Raw genomic sequence first — 18,105 nt, 5'->3', positions numbered from 1 at the left:
GGTGCATATGACTATAAATCTATAGATTTTTTCCCCAAATATATGCTTTTGTGTTTTCATATAAATAGCTGTATAAGCCTGTGAGAATGCTGCATGTTAACAAGGGGTGCCAAAAGACCAAAAGGCACTGCCTTCCAGAAAGAACATCATTAAAAGATGAGAAACCAAATTAGTTCCATTTCTGATCGGAGAAGGAGCAAATTCTCCTTGCTAGAAAGTACATTTGGTTCCAAATATTGATTTCCTCAGTCTGAGAAAACTTAGAGGAGCATTTATTGGCTTCATCCCTTAGTTGGAGGCCAAGAGTTGCCGAGTTCTATATATCCAAGTTGAATTAAGCTTGGTCCAAATGATCGTACAGTATTTATTTGTTCTGTTGTTTGAGAATGTTTTCTTTGAAAAATGAGGTTTAAATCTAAAAATAAAAACCCACCACAATTTTTTTAAAAAAAGTTTTTTCAACAAAACATTTGAAGTAAGCAGATGCAGAAGCTGGATAAAAGCATGTAAGCTTGCATTTATTTTAACAGCTTTAAAGGCACATTTAAAGTAAGTATGGTTTCAACTTCTCAGCAGATTATGGGTTTTCTTTTTCTGTTCCTTGAGCCTCCTCTCATGAACAGGCACTGTTATAGGCGATTTGTATGTCCTTGTCCTCCTCTCTGTAAGAGAAAAAAATCAAACATACATTGTTAGGTTATGCTAGCATGTATTGAAGTAGGTATTGCAAAGAAGTACTAATGTGGTTATCTATTTTCTTTCATCGCTATCAGGAGAATGTTAATATGCTTTTCATAGGAGATAAAACTAGCTTAGCAATCAAATTTTGCTATATTCTATATGTTCCCTCAGAAAGCAAAAAAAGGTAATTACTTTCCTCCCCTCCCCAAATTAGATTTGTATTTCTTGTTCTTAAAAGTGCTTTCATAATTGTTTCTGTGACTACATTGCTCAATCAGTTCAAAAATTATGAAGCAGAAAAACTATGAGAGTTTTTAAAGAAAAACTGAGAACATATTCAGTTGGATAGTTTTTACAAAGGACCAGAGAACTCTGAGAGGGAAGGTGGAAACAGAATAAATTTGACAAGTGGGATCAACAATCTATAAAAACACTATTTTTTGGTGTTAGAATTGCAAATTGGATTGGAAATTGATATAAATTACCTAATAAGTGTGTGATCCTACTATCAACGACCTGTTTGATTTACACTGTAGAAACACAAATCTTCATTTGTGAGGATTGCATTGTTTGTATATTCTCCCCCCAAAGTCAAACATTATTAAAATAAAAATTTTAATACAAGATCATATAAAGACCCCCATAAGAAAGAAATAAAACAAAAGAATGGTTATTTCTAGGTAAATATCTAACCCTTGGAAATAGCCAATACTGAATACTATCCGAGAAATAACTGGTATTGCAATTTTGTGACTCTCTCCTGTCTATAAATGTTGGTCAGATGTTACATTCTTCCAGAATGGAAGAATCATTCACTTCCAAACAGGTTTTCAGAGGGGCTGAGAGATAGGAAGTTGAAATGAAGTAAGTGATTAAGCACAGATGCCTCAACTCATGCTCATGCCACCTTACATAGAGAATTATCTTCTAATTTCAAATTACCTGTTTTTCATACAAAGCATACATTCATTTGCATATGTTTCTCCATCAGTTCCACAAACTGGATTAAAATTCCTTGGGCATCCAGGCAGGGAATACAAGTTACACTGGGGCTGGAAATAGACAGATATACCAATATATTACTCAAATTCATATTTTAAAATGTTTCAACATTGTAGTGTAAGTATGTTTGGGTGAATATATATATATATATACATATATATATATATATATATATATATATATATATATATACACACACACACACACACACACACACACGCACACACAAAAAAAATCTTGGTGCCCCTCCTTTGTACATACTGTACAAACGAAGCCAAGCTTAAGTTACATAAAAGTTTCTTTCTCAACTTTGTGGTGCCCACTTTGGGCCAGGTGCCCTAAGCACGTGCTTAGTCTGCTTAATGGTTAATACACCACTGCATTTACCTTATAGCACAAAAATTATCCATTTTCATAAAGAACAAATATAAATTCACATAACTTAAAATGATAACCCAGTTGCCAAGTGGTTCCATGTAAAATAAGGCCCAAAACACAGCAGTACTGTGAAAATTTCACAATCTAATCAGCATATTATATTTGACCCAGATCTGAACACTTTAGTGATGAAATCAATGAATTCAATATGTGAATTAAAAAAAGATTTAAAAGAAATGTTTTATTACAAAGAATTTCATCTATTTCATCCAATTCAGATTGTAAATCCTCTTGCTCTACTTTAAACTTCTTTAAAAGTTCAAAGAAGCCTTTGTGTTCGTTTAATACTGAAAAGATTCATGTTATTTAAATGAAGTGGATATATGTTATTCTTTAAATATAGCTATTGGCTTTTAATTCATACAATCTGACACTTTTACAATAGATTGAAACAGTGGGATTCAGCCAGTTCGTACCACTTTGGGAGAACTGGTTGTTAACTTTCTGAGCAGTTTGGTGAACTGGTTGTTGGAAGAAATCATTAGGGCAGAGAACCGGTTGTTAAATTATTTGAATCCCACCACTGGATTGAAATCTGTGGGTATTTGCTTGCAGTGTAAAATACTTTAGACTCTCCCATTGAGAAAAAAGGATTAATTAAAATATACACTTTGGAAATACATTATGTTTACTCTAATTATAACCCACTGCCTTCTGGTAAAATTACAAGCCTTTGAAATACAGTCTCTGAAATAAAAGAACTTCAGAAACCAGGAGACTTTTTTCCCGAATGCCATCACTCTGCTAAACAAATAATTCCCTCAACACTGTCAAACTATTTACTAAGTCTGCACTACTATTTATCTTCTCATCATTCCCACCACCCAACTCCTTCCACTTATGACTATATGACTGTAACTTTGTTGCTTGGATCCTTATGATTTATATTGATAATTGTTTCTTGATTGCTTATTTGTACTCTATGACTATCATTAAGTGTTGTACCTTATGATTCTTGATGAACGTATCTTTCTTTTATGTACACTGAGAGCATATGCACCAAGACAAATTCCTTGTGTGTCCAATCACACTTGGCCAATAAAAATTCTATTCTATTCTATTCTATTCTCTATTCTCTATTCATTCTCTATTCTCTATTCTCTTATTAGTCTAGTCTAGTCTAGTCCCGCCTTAGACCCAAACGCCAGCCAGGTGACTTTGGGCGAATCACCCTCTCTCAGCCCAACCCACCTCACAGGGTTGTTGTTGAGGGGGAAAATAGGAGGAAGGAGTATCAAATATGTTCACCTCTGTGAGTTATTTATAAAAGTAATAGAAATGGGATAGATATAAATAAATAACACATTAAGCTAAAGTGACATTTTTATAAAACAAACCTGATTAAGCAAAAACAATTTATTTATTTATTTATTTATTTATTTGATTTGATTTGTATGCCGCCCTATTTCCATAGGACTCAGGGCAGCTCACAACAATTAAAATCAAACCAGATAAAAACATATTAAAATGCAAATTAAATGTATGTTAAAACTCATTAAAATAATCAAACCTCATCAGTCCAGGCTGGGCGATTTAAACAGCCCAGCTAAATTAGATATTTAACATATTAAAATGCTCCTGAGAGCCATTCAATGTAAAAGTTCACTGTGAAATTATTAACAAATAATATATTAGAAGGTTATTAACAAGAGTGATAAAATTCCTTTAGGAGTATAAGAACTTAAGAATTGGGCAACAACTTCCTCTCCATTATACAATTTCCTATGCTTTGGCTACAGAGATCAAATTCCTCCTTCTTTTATAATTTTTTCTTGTATTTCAGTGATTTCCAAATGGTCATCTTAGATTTCTCATTAACATTTCAACATCAAATGATTTCTTTTTTATTTGATGTTGAAGAAAATAGAGAGGAAAAAAGGAGGAAACTAGAAAGTCCAAACTTTCACGCCTGTCTCTTGTTTGGCTGAGATTCTAAACAAAAACCTAGTTGGTAATGCAAGCCTAAGTCTAATATTTATATAGAATACTATATATACAGCTAAGCATAGTGAAAACATACCATATATCTGCCCTTCATGAGAAATTATAATTTCCTAACCCAGTAATATTTGCAGCAAAATGCACAACTCCATATGACAATTAAAACTGAAGATTGGGGTGTGGAGGGCTAGCATTTATTTTCAAAGGATGAAAGACACTGCCTAAAATGCTTTTTATTTCTGCTAGGATTTAGTCTCCAAATTGTTGTTATTTTTTCTGTGCAGCTAACATACCCCAAAAACATTTTGGTTCATGTTTATTCTCTGACTATAGCTTGAAGCCCACAAACATCGACATCACCTTTGGACATAGAGTAAACAGATTATTTCCTTTCTCAGCTGTAGAGCTTTCCAGTAGTTCCTCCTAATTATGGGACACAACTTTCTGGTCCCCGAAAGAGGGAAGCTTCTCACCTGAACTCTGACTTCTATTTTGAGTCCCTGATAGCTCGAGCACAAAACGCTTGTCCCATTGCCATCCAGGTGGCTCAAACGGGCACCCCTCTGGGCTTGCGGCAGGATGAAAAAGAGCCAGCAACCCTACTTCGAAATTAACTTTTTAATGAACTTTGCAAATTACAAAGTAGCCCTGAGGCAAGAAGAGCTTTGCTTACTCCTTGGACTCCCAACACTCACCTCTGTGATGCTTGCCGCAAGTGAAAGCATCAACAGGAGTCCTCGGGTGCGGATGGAGGGGGGAAAAAAAAAGAATGGAGAGGTTACTAGGGGAGACCAAAGTATCTCACAAATAATTGCCATGATTGCCATTCCCCCTGGAGCCGCCTCCCCGCCCCACTCGGTACTCTCTCGGGGTTGCCAACTGACCCACATGGAGAGCACTGCCAAGGATTTCCCCTGTGTCCTCGGACAGCGACCTGATTGCAAAGGAAAACATCGCAGGGGGCGCAAAGGGATTAACGTTTCAACCGCGGCCGGGTTTGCTAGAAGCAGAGCAGCTGGAAAAAGCCGCCCGCCCGCTTCCCGCGTACGAGGTGGGAAGGAGGGACTCGTGGCGGTACCTGCCAGCGCCCACGGCAGCCGCACCATCCGCTTCTTCATGGTGGGAAAGGGAGAGGGAGGGGGGGGAGGAGAAGCAAAAGACTTTCGAGGTGCGCTCGCCGCTCCAGTTATAGCGTGCGCTGGGAGAGGCCACGCCCCCTGCGGTCGGCACAACGACGGTTCTGTCAACCTGCTCGCCCCAGCGCCCTGCCGCCTCCGCCTCCTCTGTGCGCCTGCGCAGTGAGTTGGCTGGAGGGTGCCTAAGAGAGGTGGTTCAGTGCGCTGTCGAGTTGCAAGAATGGAATACAGTAGGGTAGGGTAGGCTAGAATTAGAGGAGAGGAGGGGATAATTAGAGTAGGGAAGGGGAGGGTAGAAAGAAGGATGGAATAGAATAGAATAGAATAGAATAGAATAGAATAGAATAGAATAGAATAGAATAGAATAGAATAGAATACTGGAAGGGACCTTGGAGATCTTCTAGTCCAGCCTCCTACCCAAGCAGGAGAACCTATACCTATTTATTTATTTATTTTATTAAACTTGTATGCCACCCTCTCTCCCAAAGGACTCAGGACGGCTCACAACGATAAAAAAACACAAAAAATTCAGTATTCAAATATAAAAAACCAATACAATCCCCTTAAAAAACCCCTTCAGTCTAATCCGGTCCAATCCCAGTCCAATTTAGATCAGTGACTGTCTAGACTCTTCTTAAAAACCTTCCGTGTTGGAGCACCCACAATTACTGGAGGCAAACTGTTCGACTGGTTAATTGTCCTCACTGTAGAGAAGTTTCTCCTTAATTCTAGGTTGCTTCTCTCCTTGGTCAGCTTCCATCCATTGCTTCTTGTCCTGCCTTTGGGTATTTTTGACCCCCTCTTTTTTGTGACAGCCCCTCAAATACTGGAATACTGCTATCATGTCACCCCTAATTCTTCTTTTATTTAGAGTAGCCAAACCCAAATTCTGTAACCATTCTTCATATGTTTTAGTCTCCAGGCCTTTAATCAACTTAGTTGCTCTTCTCTGAACTTTTTCCAAAGTCTCAACATCTTTTTTGTAGTATGGTGACCAAAATTGGTTGCAATCTTCCAGGTGTGGACTTACTAAGGATTTATAAAGTGTTACTAGAGAGAGTCCCAATGATTCCAGGGACATATATCACTATCCAAGTATGCATTTTTAAAGGTCAGAAATGGATATACAAATTCAAATTGGGCTGATCGAATTTTGAAATAATGGGTTTTTTCAAAAGCAGCTACCACACCCTCCTGTGCCTGTGTTGCAAATGAGTGAGTGGGGGGAATTCCAGATTTGCATCCTGTGAAATAGAAAACCAGTTCATGAGGTTTTCACTACAGATAGTCCTCAACTTGTAACCACAATTGAACCCAAAATTTTTCTTGTTAAGTGAGAAATTTATTAAGTGAGTTTTGCCCCATTTTATGACTTTTCTCACCACATTTGTTAAGTGAATCACTGCAGTTCTTAAATTAATAACACAGTTATTAAGTGAATCTTGTTTCCACATTGATTTTGCTTCTCAGAAGGACACAAAAGGAGATCACATGACCATGGGACACTGGTCAAAAATGTGAGTCAATTGTCAAACATCTGAATGTAAATCATATGACTATGCAGATGCAGCAATGATCATAAGTGTGAAAAAATGTCATAAGTCACTTTTTTCAGTGCCGTTGTAACTTTGAAAAGTCACTAAATGAACTGTTGTAAGTAGGGGACTATCTGTATCATTTTCAAGGAAGACCTCAGGCTGGGTTTGCAGAATATTGCAAGGCTTATGTGATCCGGTTTTCTGTAGTTGCACCACACGGAATGAACGGTTACATCATTAACCTCGGATTCATAGTAGATCAAAATGAGTTGATCAGTTGGATCGGAGATGCAGACTTGGAAGGATAGTATGTGATCTTTATACTCTGCAAACGAGGTATGCAATCTGCTGCTTAGGCTATTTCTGGATTCCATGTGACATTTTTTTAAAAGACATAGTAAAGTTGGTAAATAAATTTCAGTTTACAATTCATTGGTATGTGACATCAACTGCCAATAGGAAAAGATCACAGGAGATCTAAGAAACTTTAGTAAACAGTCAGTGGCTGTGCAAGTTTCATTATTTTGGTACATTTTTGGGACAGAGGGGGGGAGGGAGAAGAAGGTAGAAATGTCATTCCTGATCAATATGAAATATATTGTTTACACTTTTCTAAGAGTTCCAAGTGCAGCACTTATCTAGGTGATAAAATGATCAATGTTAATTTCCATTATGTGGTTACCTAGTCATTTCCAATCCAACTTTGTGCAGAAACCTTCAGAGGATCTCTTGCAGACAGCTTACTTCTTTGGGCCATTAATTCCACCAAATTTCATAGACTTAAGATTGGAGGGGATATTGGAGGTTTCTAGTCCAAGATCTTGCCCTAAGGGGTTTGTCATCCTGCATATGGTTCATAATAAATACTTCTGCATTCTCACCTTGTTTAATTTGGCTAATTTAAAAGTTGCAATCTAACAAAAGGAAAGTCCCAATGATTTCAAAAAGAGAGTTACTAGTAAATATCCCATCAAATTCACAAGTGAAGTGATGGAGAATAATGATGACTCATTAGCGGTTGCTGAATGACAGTTCCCAAATGTTGGCCAAGCTTGGTGAAACTGCTGGGAATTATAATTATCCAACTTATGAAAGGTCACAGATCCAATTCATGCTAAGGACTTGCTTCAAATATATGCAAAAATCATGGGCAGCTATTGTCATCCACTGGTACATAAAGTAAAAGACGCAGGGAAGCAATTGTATTATCATGAGAAAGAACCTCAGAGAAGCAAAGAAACAATTCACAAAAGTAGTTATTTACAGCAACAGTATGCAATTAAACATTGCTTAGGTAATAAGCAGGTAATAAGCACCTGCTGTTGGACAGGAAACAATGCAAGCCTAAATAAATCAAATTGGACTTCCTGTAAATTCTTGTTTAATTTTATGCTACAATCTCCTTTTGTAATTCCTTTGTTAAAGGATTAAAGCTTTCAAAGCAGCAGAATATCCTGGGAGTTTGAAATGTTCTTGCCCTAGTTACTAAATGTTGGCATCTCTAATGTTTAAGCTTGGGTCTCTGTTATTTCATTTCATTTTAATTTTCCAAATGTATGACTTTTCTTCCCTAGACCAACAGGAGAAGGCTACAGTTGAGGTGTTTCTTATTTACTTAACTTTAAATGAAAAAAAAAATATCAATGTAGACAAATTACCAAAGTTACACAACTGATGTGCAATTTAACATTAGTAAAAGATTAACCATACCAGACAAAGTGCATTGAGTTATTGTTATGATATAAAAAGAATAGAAATCTTGGAACTTTATGCCAAAATCTCCACTGTATTGTTATTTGTTAATGCTAAACAAAGGATAAAAAATTAAGTAGAGGAAAAAAAACTTCTACTAAAATAATATATAAACAAATATTTGTTTTCTAACTCTCCCCTCTTTATACTCCAATTGATTTGCAATGTTTATAAACATAGACTTTGGAAACCATACTTTAAGTCAGATTACATTTCTCTTCAAGAAAATTGGAGATATGAAGGGAACATTTCGTGCAAAGATAGGCATGATAAAGGACTAAAATGGCAGGGACCTAACAGGGGCAGAAGAGATTAAGAAGAGGTGGCAAAATTACACAGAAGAACTATACAAGAAGGAGCTTAACCACGGTGGCCATTGACCTTGAGCCAGACATCTTGGAATGCGAAGTCAAATGGGCCTTAGGAAGTCTGAGCAACAACAAAGCTAATGGAGGTGACAGTATTCCAACTGAGCTATTCAAAATCTTAAAAGATGATGCAGTAAAAGTGCTACACTCAATATGCCAGCAAATTTGGAAAACTCAACAGTGGCCACAGGATTGGAAAAGGTCAATTTACATTCCAATGCCAAAGAAGAGCAATGCCAAAGAATGCTCAAACTACTGCACCATTGCAATCATTTCACATGCTAGCAAAGTTATACTCAAAATCCTACAAGCTAGGCTCCAGCAGTAGGTGGACCTAGAACTACCAGAAGTGCAGGCAGGATTTCGAAGAGGCAGAGGAACTAGAGATCAAATTCCCAATATACACTGGATCATGGAGAAAGCTAGGGAGTTCCAGAAAAACATCTACTTCTGCTTCATTGACTATGCTAAAGCCTTTGATTGTGTGGATCACAACAAATTGTGGCAAGTTCTTAAAGAGATGGGAGTACCAGACCATCTTATTTGTCTCTTGAGAAATCTATATGTGGGTCAAGAAGCAACAGTGAGAACTGGACACGGAACCACAGATTGGTTGAAAATTGAGAAAGTAATTTGGCAAGGCTGTATACTGTCGCCCAGCCTATTTAAATTATATGCAGAGCACATCATGAGAAAGGCGGGGCTAGATGAATCACAAATTGGAATTAAGATTGCTGGGAGAAATATCAATAACCTCAGATATGCAGATGATACCACTCTAATGGCAGAAAGTGAACTAAAGAGCCTTCTGATGCAGGTGAAGGAGGAAAGTGCAAAAGGTGACTTGAAATTCAACATTAAGAAAGCTAAAATCATGGCTCCCATCCCTCTCAATTCCTGGCAAATAGATGGGGAAGAAATGGAGGTAGTGACAGATTTTATTTTCCTGGGCTCCAAAATCACCGCACATGGGGACTACAGCCAAGAAATTAAAAGATGCTTGCTCCTTGGGAGGAAAGCTATGGCAAAGTTAGAAAGCATACTAAAAAGCAGAGATATCACCCTGCCAACAAAAGTGCGTATAGTCAAGGCTATGGTTTTCCCAGTTGCAATGTATGGTTGTGAAAGTAGCACCATAAGGAAGGCTAAGCACCAAATAATTGAGGCCTTTGAACTATGGTGCTGGAAAAGACTCCTGCAAGTCCCTTGGACTGCAAGGCAATCAAATCGGTCAGTCCTAGAGGAGATGAACCCTGACTGCTCTTTAGAAGGCCAGATCCTGAAGATGAAACTGAAATACTTTGGCCACCTAATGAGAAGGAAGGACTCATTGGAGAAGAGGGAAAGATTGAGGGCAAAAGAAGAATGGGACGACAGAGAATGAGGTGGCTGGATGGAGTCACTGAAGCAGTAGGCGTGAGCTTAATGGTCTCCAGGGGATGGTAGAACACAGGAAGGCCTGGAGAAAAGTTATCCATGGTTGCGATGAGTTGGACACGACTTTGCAACTAACAACAACAACCAGATTAAAAATTAAAACTGATGCATTTGATGCTACTACCACTTTTCACAATTGTTTGTTAGGATTTTAATATTGTCTTATTTTTCAACGTAGGCTGGCAAACAATTTTGATTTTGCAGACTTTGGGGATTCAGGGAGTCAATATGGTTTGAGCATTGAGTTCAAATTCAGATGCATGATTTTTAAAAATAGCTTTAAAAATATTTAGATTAGAGCTCTCTCATTTTAGAACAATTTATTTTATTTTTATATGGTATCAGTTTTTATTTTAAATCATGTCTATGGATTTCAAGAACTGGCTGCTCTGGATCTCTAAGATGACTAGTAATCAGCAGTTAAAGATTTGAGAGATGATTTCAAGCAAGAGATATAACAACTAAACATACCTGTTCACAATGAAATGGAGATCATCAGTGATAAATTGGAGTAGTTTCATTAGGGATATTTAATTAGTAAGAACAAAAGGAGATCCTTCCTGTTGAAAAGTACTCTGAAATTTGATAAAATCCAGAAATTGGACTCACTGGAGAAGAACCTAATGCTGGGAAAGATTGAGGGCAAAAGAAGAATGGGATGACAGAGAACGAGATAGCTTGATGGAGTCACTGAAGCAGTAGGAGTGAGTTTAAATGGACTCCAGAGGATGGTAGAGGACAGGAAGGCCTGGAGGAATGTTGTCCATGGGGTCACGATGGGTCGGACACTACTTCGCAACTAACAACAACAACAGAAATTTCAAGCTGAATTCACACAAATTTAACCTACTGCATCTTCTAGAACTAAAAATTATATCTACAGGTAATCCTCGACTTATGACCACAGTTGAGCCCCAAATTTTTGTTGCTAAGCAAAACAGTTGTTAAATGAAGTTTGCCCCATTTTGCAATCTTTCTTGCCAAGTTGTTAAATGAATCACTGCAGTTAAGTTAGTAAGTGTCAAGCCTGAAGCTGACCTGGCTGTGGCCATTTTCTTTTCCTTGGGGCTTCTGTTTCTGTCAGGGTTTCTTTTCATATAGCTTCAGGTTGACACAGCCTGGAGTTGAAGGGGGAGGTAGAGATAGATGGGGTTTTGTAGCCATAACAAAATAGCTCTCTTATGAGTCAGAGACATTCCAACAGCTGGCTGGCCGGCCAGAGGAGGAGAGAAGTCACCAAGCAACCAGCAAGTATCCAGATTGGACAATGTGACTTCTTGTTTTGAGAAAACAGGAAACTTACTTTTAATGTGGTGGAAAGCGTGGGAACCTTCAGAGTTGGCTTTCCACCAGTTTGTGCCAAGATGATATCTCCTAATAAAACTGTACTTTTGAGGAACCAACTTGCCTCGGAGTTCTGTTTGCGATGGGTGCATTACTTGGAACCCTGACACACAGTTGTTAAGTGAATATTGCTTTCCCATTGACTTTACCTGTCAGAAGATCATAAAAGGTGATCACATGACCCTGGGACACTGCAACGGTCATAAATATGAGCCAGTTGCCAAGTGTGTCTTTTCATCACATGGCCATGGGGATGCTGCAACAGTCATGAGTATGAAAAACAGTCATAAGTCAGTTTTTTTCAATGCCATTGTAACTTCAAATGGTCATTAAACAAATTGTTGTAAATTGAGGACTACCTGTATAGGGGATATTCCCTAGGAGTGAGGTAGAATGTATAAAGCTAAGGTCATGGAAATCAATTGAGGAATTCATAGAATTGAACATAAACTAGTGTTCATTTTGCACAGTTGCCACTTGCATAGGAACTTTCTGGATCCTACTCAACTCATGAGAGTTATGTCCATAGACAAAGGCAAAATTGCCTATTTCCTGCATGGTTGGATGGTCATTCGTGGATGAGAAACCTGAAGCCAATGATCATAACTGTCTTTTCCCCCCAAACCAGTTACTCTAATGCCAAATTACAGAAAAAGGCCAAGGATGGTATCCCTGAATAATTAGAGTCCTTTGAAACCAGAAAAAAAAACAATCATGCTAAATAACTAAACACTTAAGAACAACTAATTGGAGCTTTCAGTGTATCCTCTTGTGGACTACTGGGTCTGTTTGTCTGAATGTAGAGTTTTACTTTAGGCAATAAGCTGTTGGCACCTTGAGAAAGGCAGCAACTCCCTCTATCAGGAAGTAAAGGGTCATATTTAGTCCTAAACAACAGAGAAGACAAAAATAGATGCCAAAAAGCCCCTAGAAACCAGATAGGAGTACTGTAGAAACAACTTTACTCCCAGTGCTTTCTGGGAAATTTTGTTATTAAGGAATTTTGGGAAATTTTGGGAATTTCTGGGAAATGTTATTAAGGAATTTTTTTCAGGTCTTGAAATAACTTTTGAAAACAATTTATCTTCCTGGTTCAAATCTCTCAGTGAACTGGAGCTGACCTTGGCACAAGTATCGGTTTTTATGTATGCATTGACTGTTCCTTTCATTTTCCCACGTTGGATTAATTCTGCTTTTTGAAGATGCCTCCTCTGTGTACAGTTTGATCTGGGACACAAAGCATTACTGTATTAGAATTACTATTAGAGCTAGTGTGATGGAGCTGATCAATGCTGAGTTAAAATAAGGGAGGTTTAATTTCAAATTTCAAATTCAAATTCAGATAATTTCTTTGGTGTCTTTGGGTCAATTGCCATTTCTCTGCCTAAACAACCACACAGATTAAGCAGGTGATGATAAAATTTGGAGGGAGGGATTGTGAGGGGAAAGAGTCACCAATATGCTGTACTGAGGTTCTTGGAGGAAGATGGAATGTTAACCACGCCGACTGCAATTCAATGAATAATATTCCCATGTTCTTTTATTCTTACCAGTTCTTTTAGCAAGGAAAGCACCTTTCAAGACGTGATTTACATTGGAAAAAACAGCCATAAAGGTTATTCTTCCTATCAGTTCTGGAATACCTCATCTCACTTCTCCTTTTCTAACGATGTTTTTAAACAACAACAACAACAATAATAATCTGATCCCAGATCTCCATTGTTCAATCTAATTTCTTTTTATAACACATAACTTTATTTTTTATGGCACAATCTTACATTTTTCACAGATTCCTTATTGCTGCTTTAGCTTATAATATCTGCATGTAAGTACTGATGAATATTTAACTTTTCCTGTAAGTATTTTTCAGGGCAATTACTCAGCCTCACACGCCTATCTAAGGCCTAAATGGAAACAATATGAAATGTATGGAGGAGGTAGCATCAGCGGGCAAAGCATACCAGCTTGGCAAGAGAAAAGCATCCACAACCTTTTCCCTGTCCTCCCACAATCTTTGTCCCAGGGGACACAATCAATACAGAATATAAGAGCAACAACATACCTGTACAATGCAACAATTGAATAGATTCATTTAGTCAAAGCTGGAATGTAGTCCCTTTAGAATATTTTCAATCAACATAATTTAACCAAGCAGAATATATATTAGTAATCAGATAATTACCAAAGGTTGCCTTGTACCTTAATGATTCTAGAATTATTTCCTGGTATATAAATGGTAACAAGAAAAGTAGTAGGCAAAGAGCAGCAAATAAAATTGTAAGCTATAGGAATGGAGACACACACACAGGCCTGTACTCGGTTAATTTCACTCAGTTAATATACAAAGTTTTGCTCTGGTTTCATAACCTGAAAGTGTTGGATTCTGGCCAAGTTTAATCAATCAAGGTTTTCATCAAACCTGCTATGGCATATGATCACAGTTTAAAAGACAATTTGAGGGAGTGTTGAAGCTGTCGTTGGCCAGTTCTGGGTCATAGAATTTCATGTCTTGATTCCTGGTAATTTGATCTGTTACTCTTAGCTTGATCGTCCTTTAATCTTTGTCACATCACTGTTGTAATTCACTCTGTCTTGCTGTTGCATTTCCATGTACTTGTGCACTCAGCTGGATTATACACATGACATTACAGTGCACTGAACATTCATCATACCATCCATTAAGCTCATGACCCACATGATCACTAAGAGAAGATTATTTGCTGGATATTCTGTTCATGTGTGGATTCTTTATGGTTCAGTTAGCACTTGGTTTCTATATGTATAATTTCCAACCATTCAAAGCTGCTGAGAAGGAGCCAGTGGGAAAAGGGCTACCCTTGAAAAAGATTTGGATGCTTCAGTACAGAATGTGTCTGTGCAGGCAATCTTGGGCACTCAGACAGTAGCACATGCAAGACCTTTGCTGCATGAACTGCATTGGGCACCAGTTTGCTTCCATGGGACTAGGTTACCTACAGAATCTACTTCTCCCCATCACATTAGCCCATCCTACCCAGTCAGGCAGGGAAAATACATTGCAGATCCCATGAGCTTAAAAATTTTAACTGGAGGAGTCCAGGAAAAGAGTTTTCTCTGCTGTTGCCCCTGTTCTGTGGAACATTCTGCTCCCAGAGGTGAGGTGGACCCCACCCCCCCACTTTCCTGGCTTTTCAGAAAGGTGTAAAAACATGGATCTGTATCCTTGCTTGGGGTTCACAGTTAAGGCCACAGCTAAGGCCACAGGCTAGAAAGCCATGAAAGCCAGCTAGATCAGGGTTCTCAAGCGTGCACGTGCATCCCCACTTGTGCAAGCAGCAGACGAATCTTTCTGTGTGTGTGCTCCATTTGGGCAAATGGAGCTGCGCACATGCATGCACTTGCTGGCTGCTCATGCGGAACCATCCCCTCTCCCCCTCCCACCAGTCCACAAAGGCAGGAAGGTTGGTGAAACTCTGATCTAGGTGACCTTTGGCCAGTCACTTTCTCTCAGCCCAACTCACCTCACAGGATTTTTTTTGTAGGAAAAATAAGAGGAGGAAGATGTGTTGGGTATGTTTGCTGCCTTGAGTTATTTGTAAAAATAATAAGAGTGAGATATAAACAAATAAATAAAAAAAAGCTTCCTGAAAGCCCTCCCCTCCCCTTTTATTAACTTTTAACATTGAATTTTAATCAACCTCATATATATGCGAAATACCACTCACACATCATCACTAAGTCTCCAGAACCATAAGCCTACAAACTTGAAATTTGCCACGTATGTTTCTCTTGGCTTCTAGGTGCTCACTAAAAAAGAATTTTTTGAAATGACCATCAGAGCATTAGTATTTCCTATATTATTATTAACACGCTCTGATGCTAAGGAGTTCTACTCTCCCTCCCCACCTGAAAAGAAATCTGTTCCAAATGCAAAACGCAAGCAGAGAAGAGGAGTTTCAGTTTCAATTTTACTTTCACAGCAGCAAGTAGGGGATAGGATAGGGGAGGCTTCTATGGGGCAAGGCTGAGGGAGACAAGGGGAGAGGAGAGGCCGATCATAACTACTCATTAATTTTCAAGATGTAAGTGTCGATTTATCAAGCCCGATCACATAGTTTTGTGATCGGGCACAGGTGGAGCACAGGTATTCTGTGTGTGTGTGTGTGTGTGTGTGTGTGTGTGTGTGTGTGTGTGCTGATTTTATGTTTTAATACTTTTTTTGTACATCACCCAGAGACCCACTGTGAGGGAAATAGGCAGTTCCCAAAAATAGATAGATAGAAGAGAGAGAGAGAGAGAGAGAGAGAGAGAGAGAGAGAGAGAGAGAGAGAGAGAGAGAGAGAGAGAGAGAGATAGATATAGATGTTAAAGGATCCAATATAATTATCAAGTGTAAATGTTCCTATGCTTTTACAATGTTTTGAGGAAATGTGAATTTCTCAATGCCATATGCACATTATTATAGGATGCCTTTCTGGTTTCTAAGTTTTCCATGAGAACGTGCAGATAAAAATAAGTGATGGTGAGGTAACCTGTGATCTTCAAATTCTCTCTTTGGCTATAATGTAAGAGAGGTTGACTCGGGCTTTGATCTTTAATATTTAAGTTTGATGTTACCTGATGTTTCAAACATCAGACTTGGGTATCATGAAATGAACTCCATACTCTTAATTAAATACTTTCTCAATTTATTTTTATGATACCAAAAACCCTGTATTTTTAGTTTGGGGGTGAGGAGCATTTGGAATTAATAGAGCTGTCTAGCTATCTGTGGCTGATGTTAAAAAGCTATGCAGGATCAGACCAAGTTAGTTACTGAGTAAGAAAGTAATAGGAAATACAAGATCTTAAAACTTGTATTTAAAATGGGGGGGGATCCAGTGGTGGGATTCAAATTTTTTTACTATCGATTCTGTAAGCGTGGCTTGGTGGGCGTGGCAGGGGAAGGATAATGTAAAATCTCCATTCTCTCCACACTCCAGGGAAGTTTACTGCAAAATCCCCATTTCGTCCCGATCAGCTGGGACTGAGGCAGAGAATAGATGGGGGCGGGGCCATCAGAGGTGGTATTTATTGGTTCTCCGAACTACTCAAAATTTCCACTACCAGTTCTCCAGAACTGATCAGAAGTTGCTGAAACCCACCTTTGGGGGGGATCCATCCTGGCATGGCCAAATGACTTCTATATTGTCTACCAAATAAACATCATGGATAAGCACTCAACAGGATTGAATCAAGGGAGACATTATTTGTTTGCACTTTAATTTGGACAAATGATTGGACCTATTACTGATTTAGCCCAGTCAACAAATCTCTTAAGCCCACCCTGCCAGGACCATAAAAGCTGATTAATTGATCATTCGATTTTTTGATAGACTTCAAGCACCAGTCAGCTTGACTGCTAGTATTAACCACTAGAGGTCGCCAAAGGGTAACAAAATTGATGATATGATGTGAGGATTGTAGTGCCCCAGAAATTAGATGTGAGGAAGGAAGGAAGAAGGAAGATAGTTTGGTTCAGGGGTGTCTGCAGGACATGATCCAAAAAGTCAAAAATCAAATTGGCAACTGTAATGATACGATCAAAAGTCTACTGCATCTGTTTTGAAAATGTGTTGCAGAAAGCCCTGTACATGTCCCTGACAGACACCCTTCACATGTTACAGCAAGCTTACACCAGCCTGCTATCTTCCAGACGTATTGAACAAAAACATACTGGCTGGGAATTATTGTAGCCTAACTCTTTTGCAGGGCTTCAGGCTACAGAAGAATGCTTCATTCCACAAAACTTTTCCTAGAACTATAACTCTCTCTTATTCTTCATTCAAAATGTTGATAATATCTTTTAGTGCACCCTAGTATACTGTGAGAGAAATACCAATGTGTAGAACTTGTTTTATCATCCTTGGGAAAGTATATCCAGTGAAGCAAAACAGGTTATACAGATTAATTCCTTAATATTTTAACCCCCAAAATATGGTCTGATCCTTAAGTATCCAAATCTAGAGAAGACAACTGAGTAAAACACCTTCAGGTTATCTTGCATGATCAACTACTGTATCACATCCACAACTTTATTCAAGTACTGTGCTGCCCAGTAGTAACTATGAGCTGAGACACACTGAGGCAGTATTGAATCCACTGAGCCTTATGCATCACTCCTAGATGCTGGGAGGCTCATAAGTGCTGCATCTGTTAAAGATCTTTAACTCTAACGTCACTGATGCATCCTGATCTTACAGCTGAACAAGCTGAAAATACATGAGGCTTCCTGGGCCAGATGTGTTTCACATGTGTTTGCTACCAGGAATTGGAGACATGGGTGTTCCTTCCTCTGAAATAGGTAAATACAGGTAGTCCTCAACATACAACAGTTTGTTTAGTGACCATTTAAAGTTACAACACCACTGAAAAAAATGACTTATAACCAGTGGTGGGATTCAAACAATTTAACAACCGGTTCTCTACCTTAATGACTGGATGGATGGG

At 38.4% G+C, this 18,105-nt stretch overlaps 1 protein-coding gene across 1 annotated transcript; it reads right to left on the bottom strand.

Moving 5' to 3' along the window:
• Window positions 1-497: 497 nt before the first annotated feature.
• SPINK2 (serine peptidase inhibitor Kazal type 2) lies at window positions 498-5,275 on the bottom strand. The gene is made up of 4 exons (XM_034410866.3): window positions 5,141-5,275; window positions 4,758-4,798; window positions 1,624-1,733; window positions 498-662 (listed from the first exon to the last, which is right to left on the bottom strand). The coding sequence occupies exons 1-4, from the start codon at window positions 5,178-5,180 to the stop codon at window positions 614-616; spliced, it is 240 nt and encodes a 79-aa protein (XP_034266757.1). The 5' UTR covers window positions 5,181-5,275; the 3' UTR covers window positions 498-613.
• Window positions 5,276-18,105: the final 12,830 nt, after the last annotated feature.

Source organism: Pantherophis guttatus, chromosome 2, assembly GCF_059756535.1.
Source record: "Pantherophis guttatus breed Tessera chromosome 2, ASM5975653v1, whole genome shotgun sequence".
NCBI classification, from domain to species: Eukaryota; Metazoa; Chordata; class Lepidosauria; order Squamata; family Colubridae; genus Pantherophis; species Pantherophis guttatus.
Note: the sequence above shows the minus strand (reverse complement) of the source record. Positions and strands in the feature narration are given on the sequence as shown.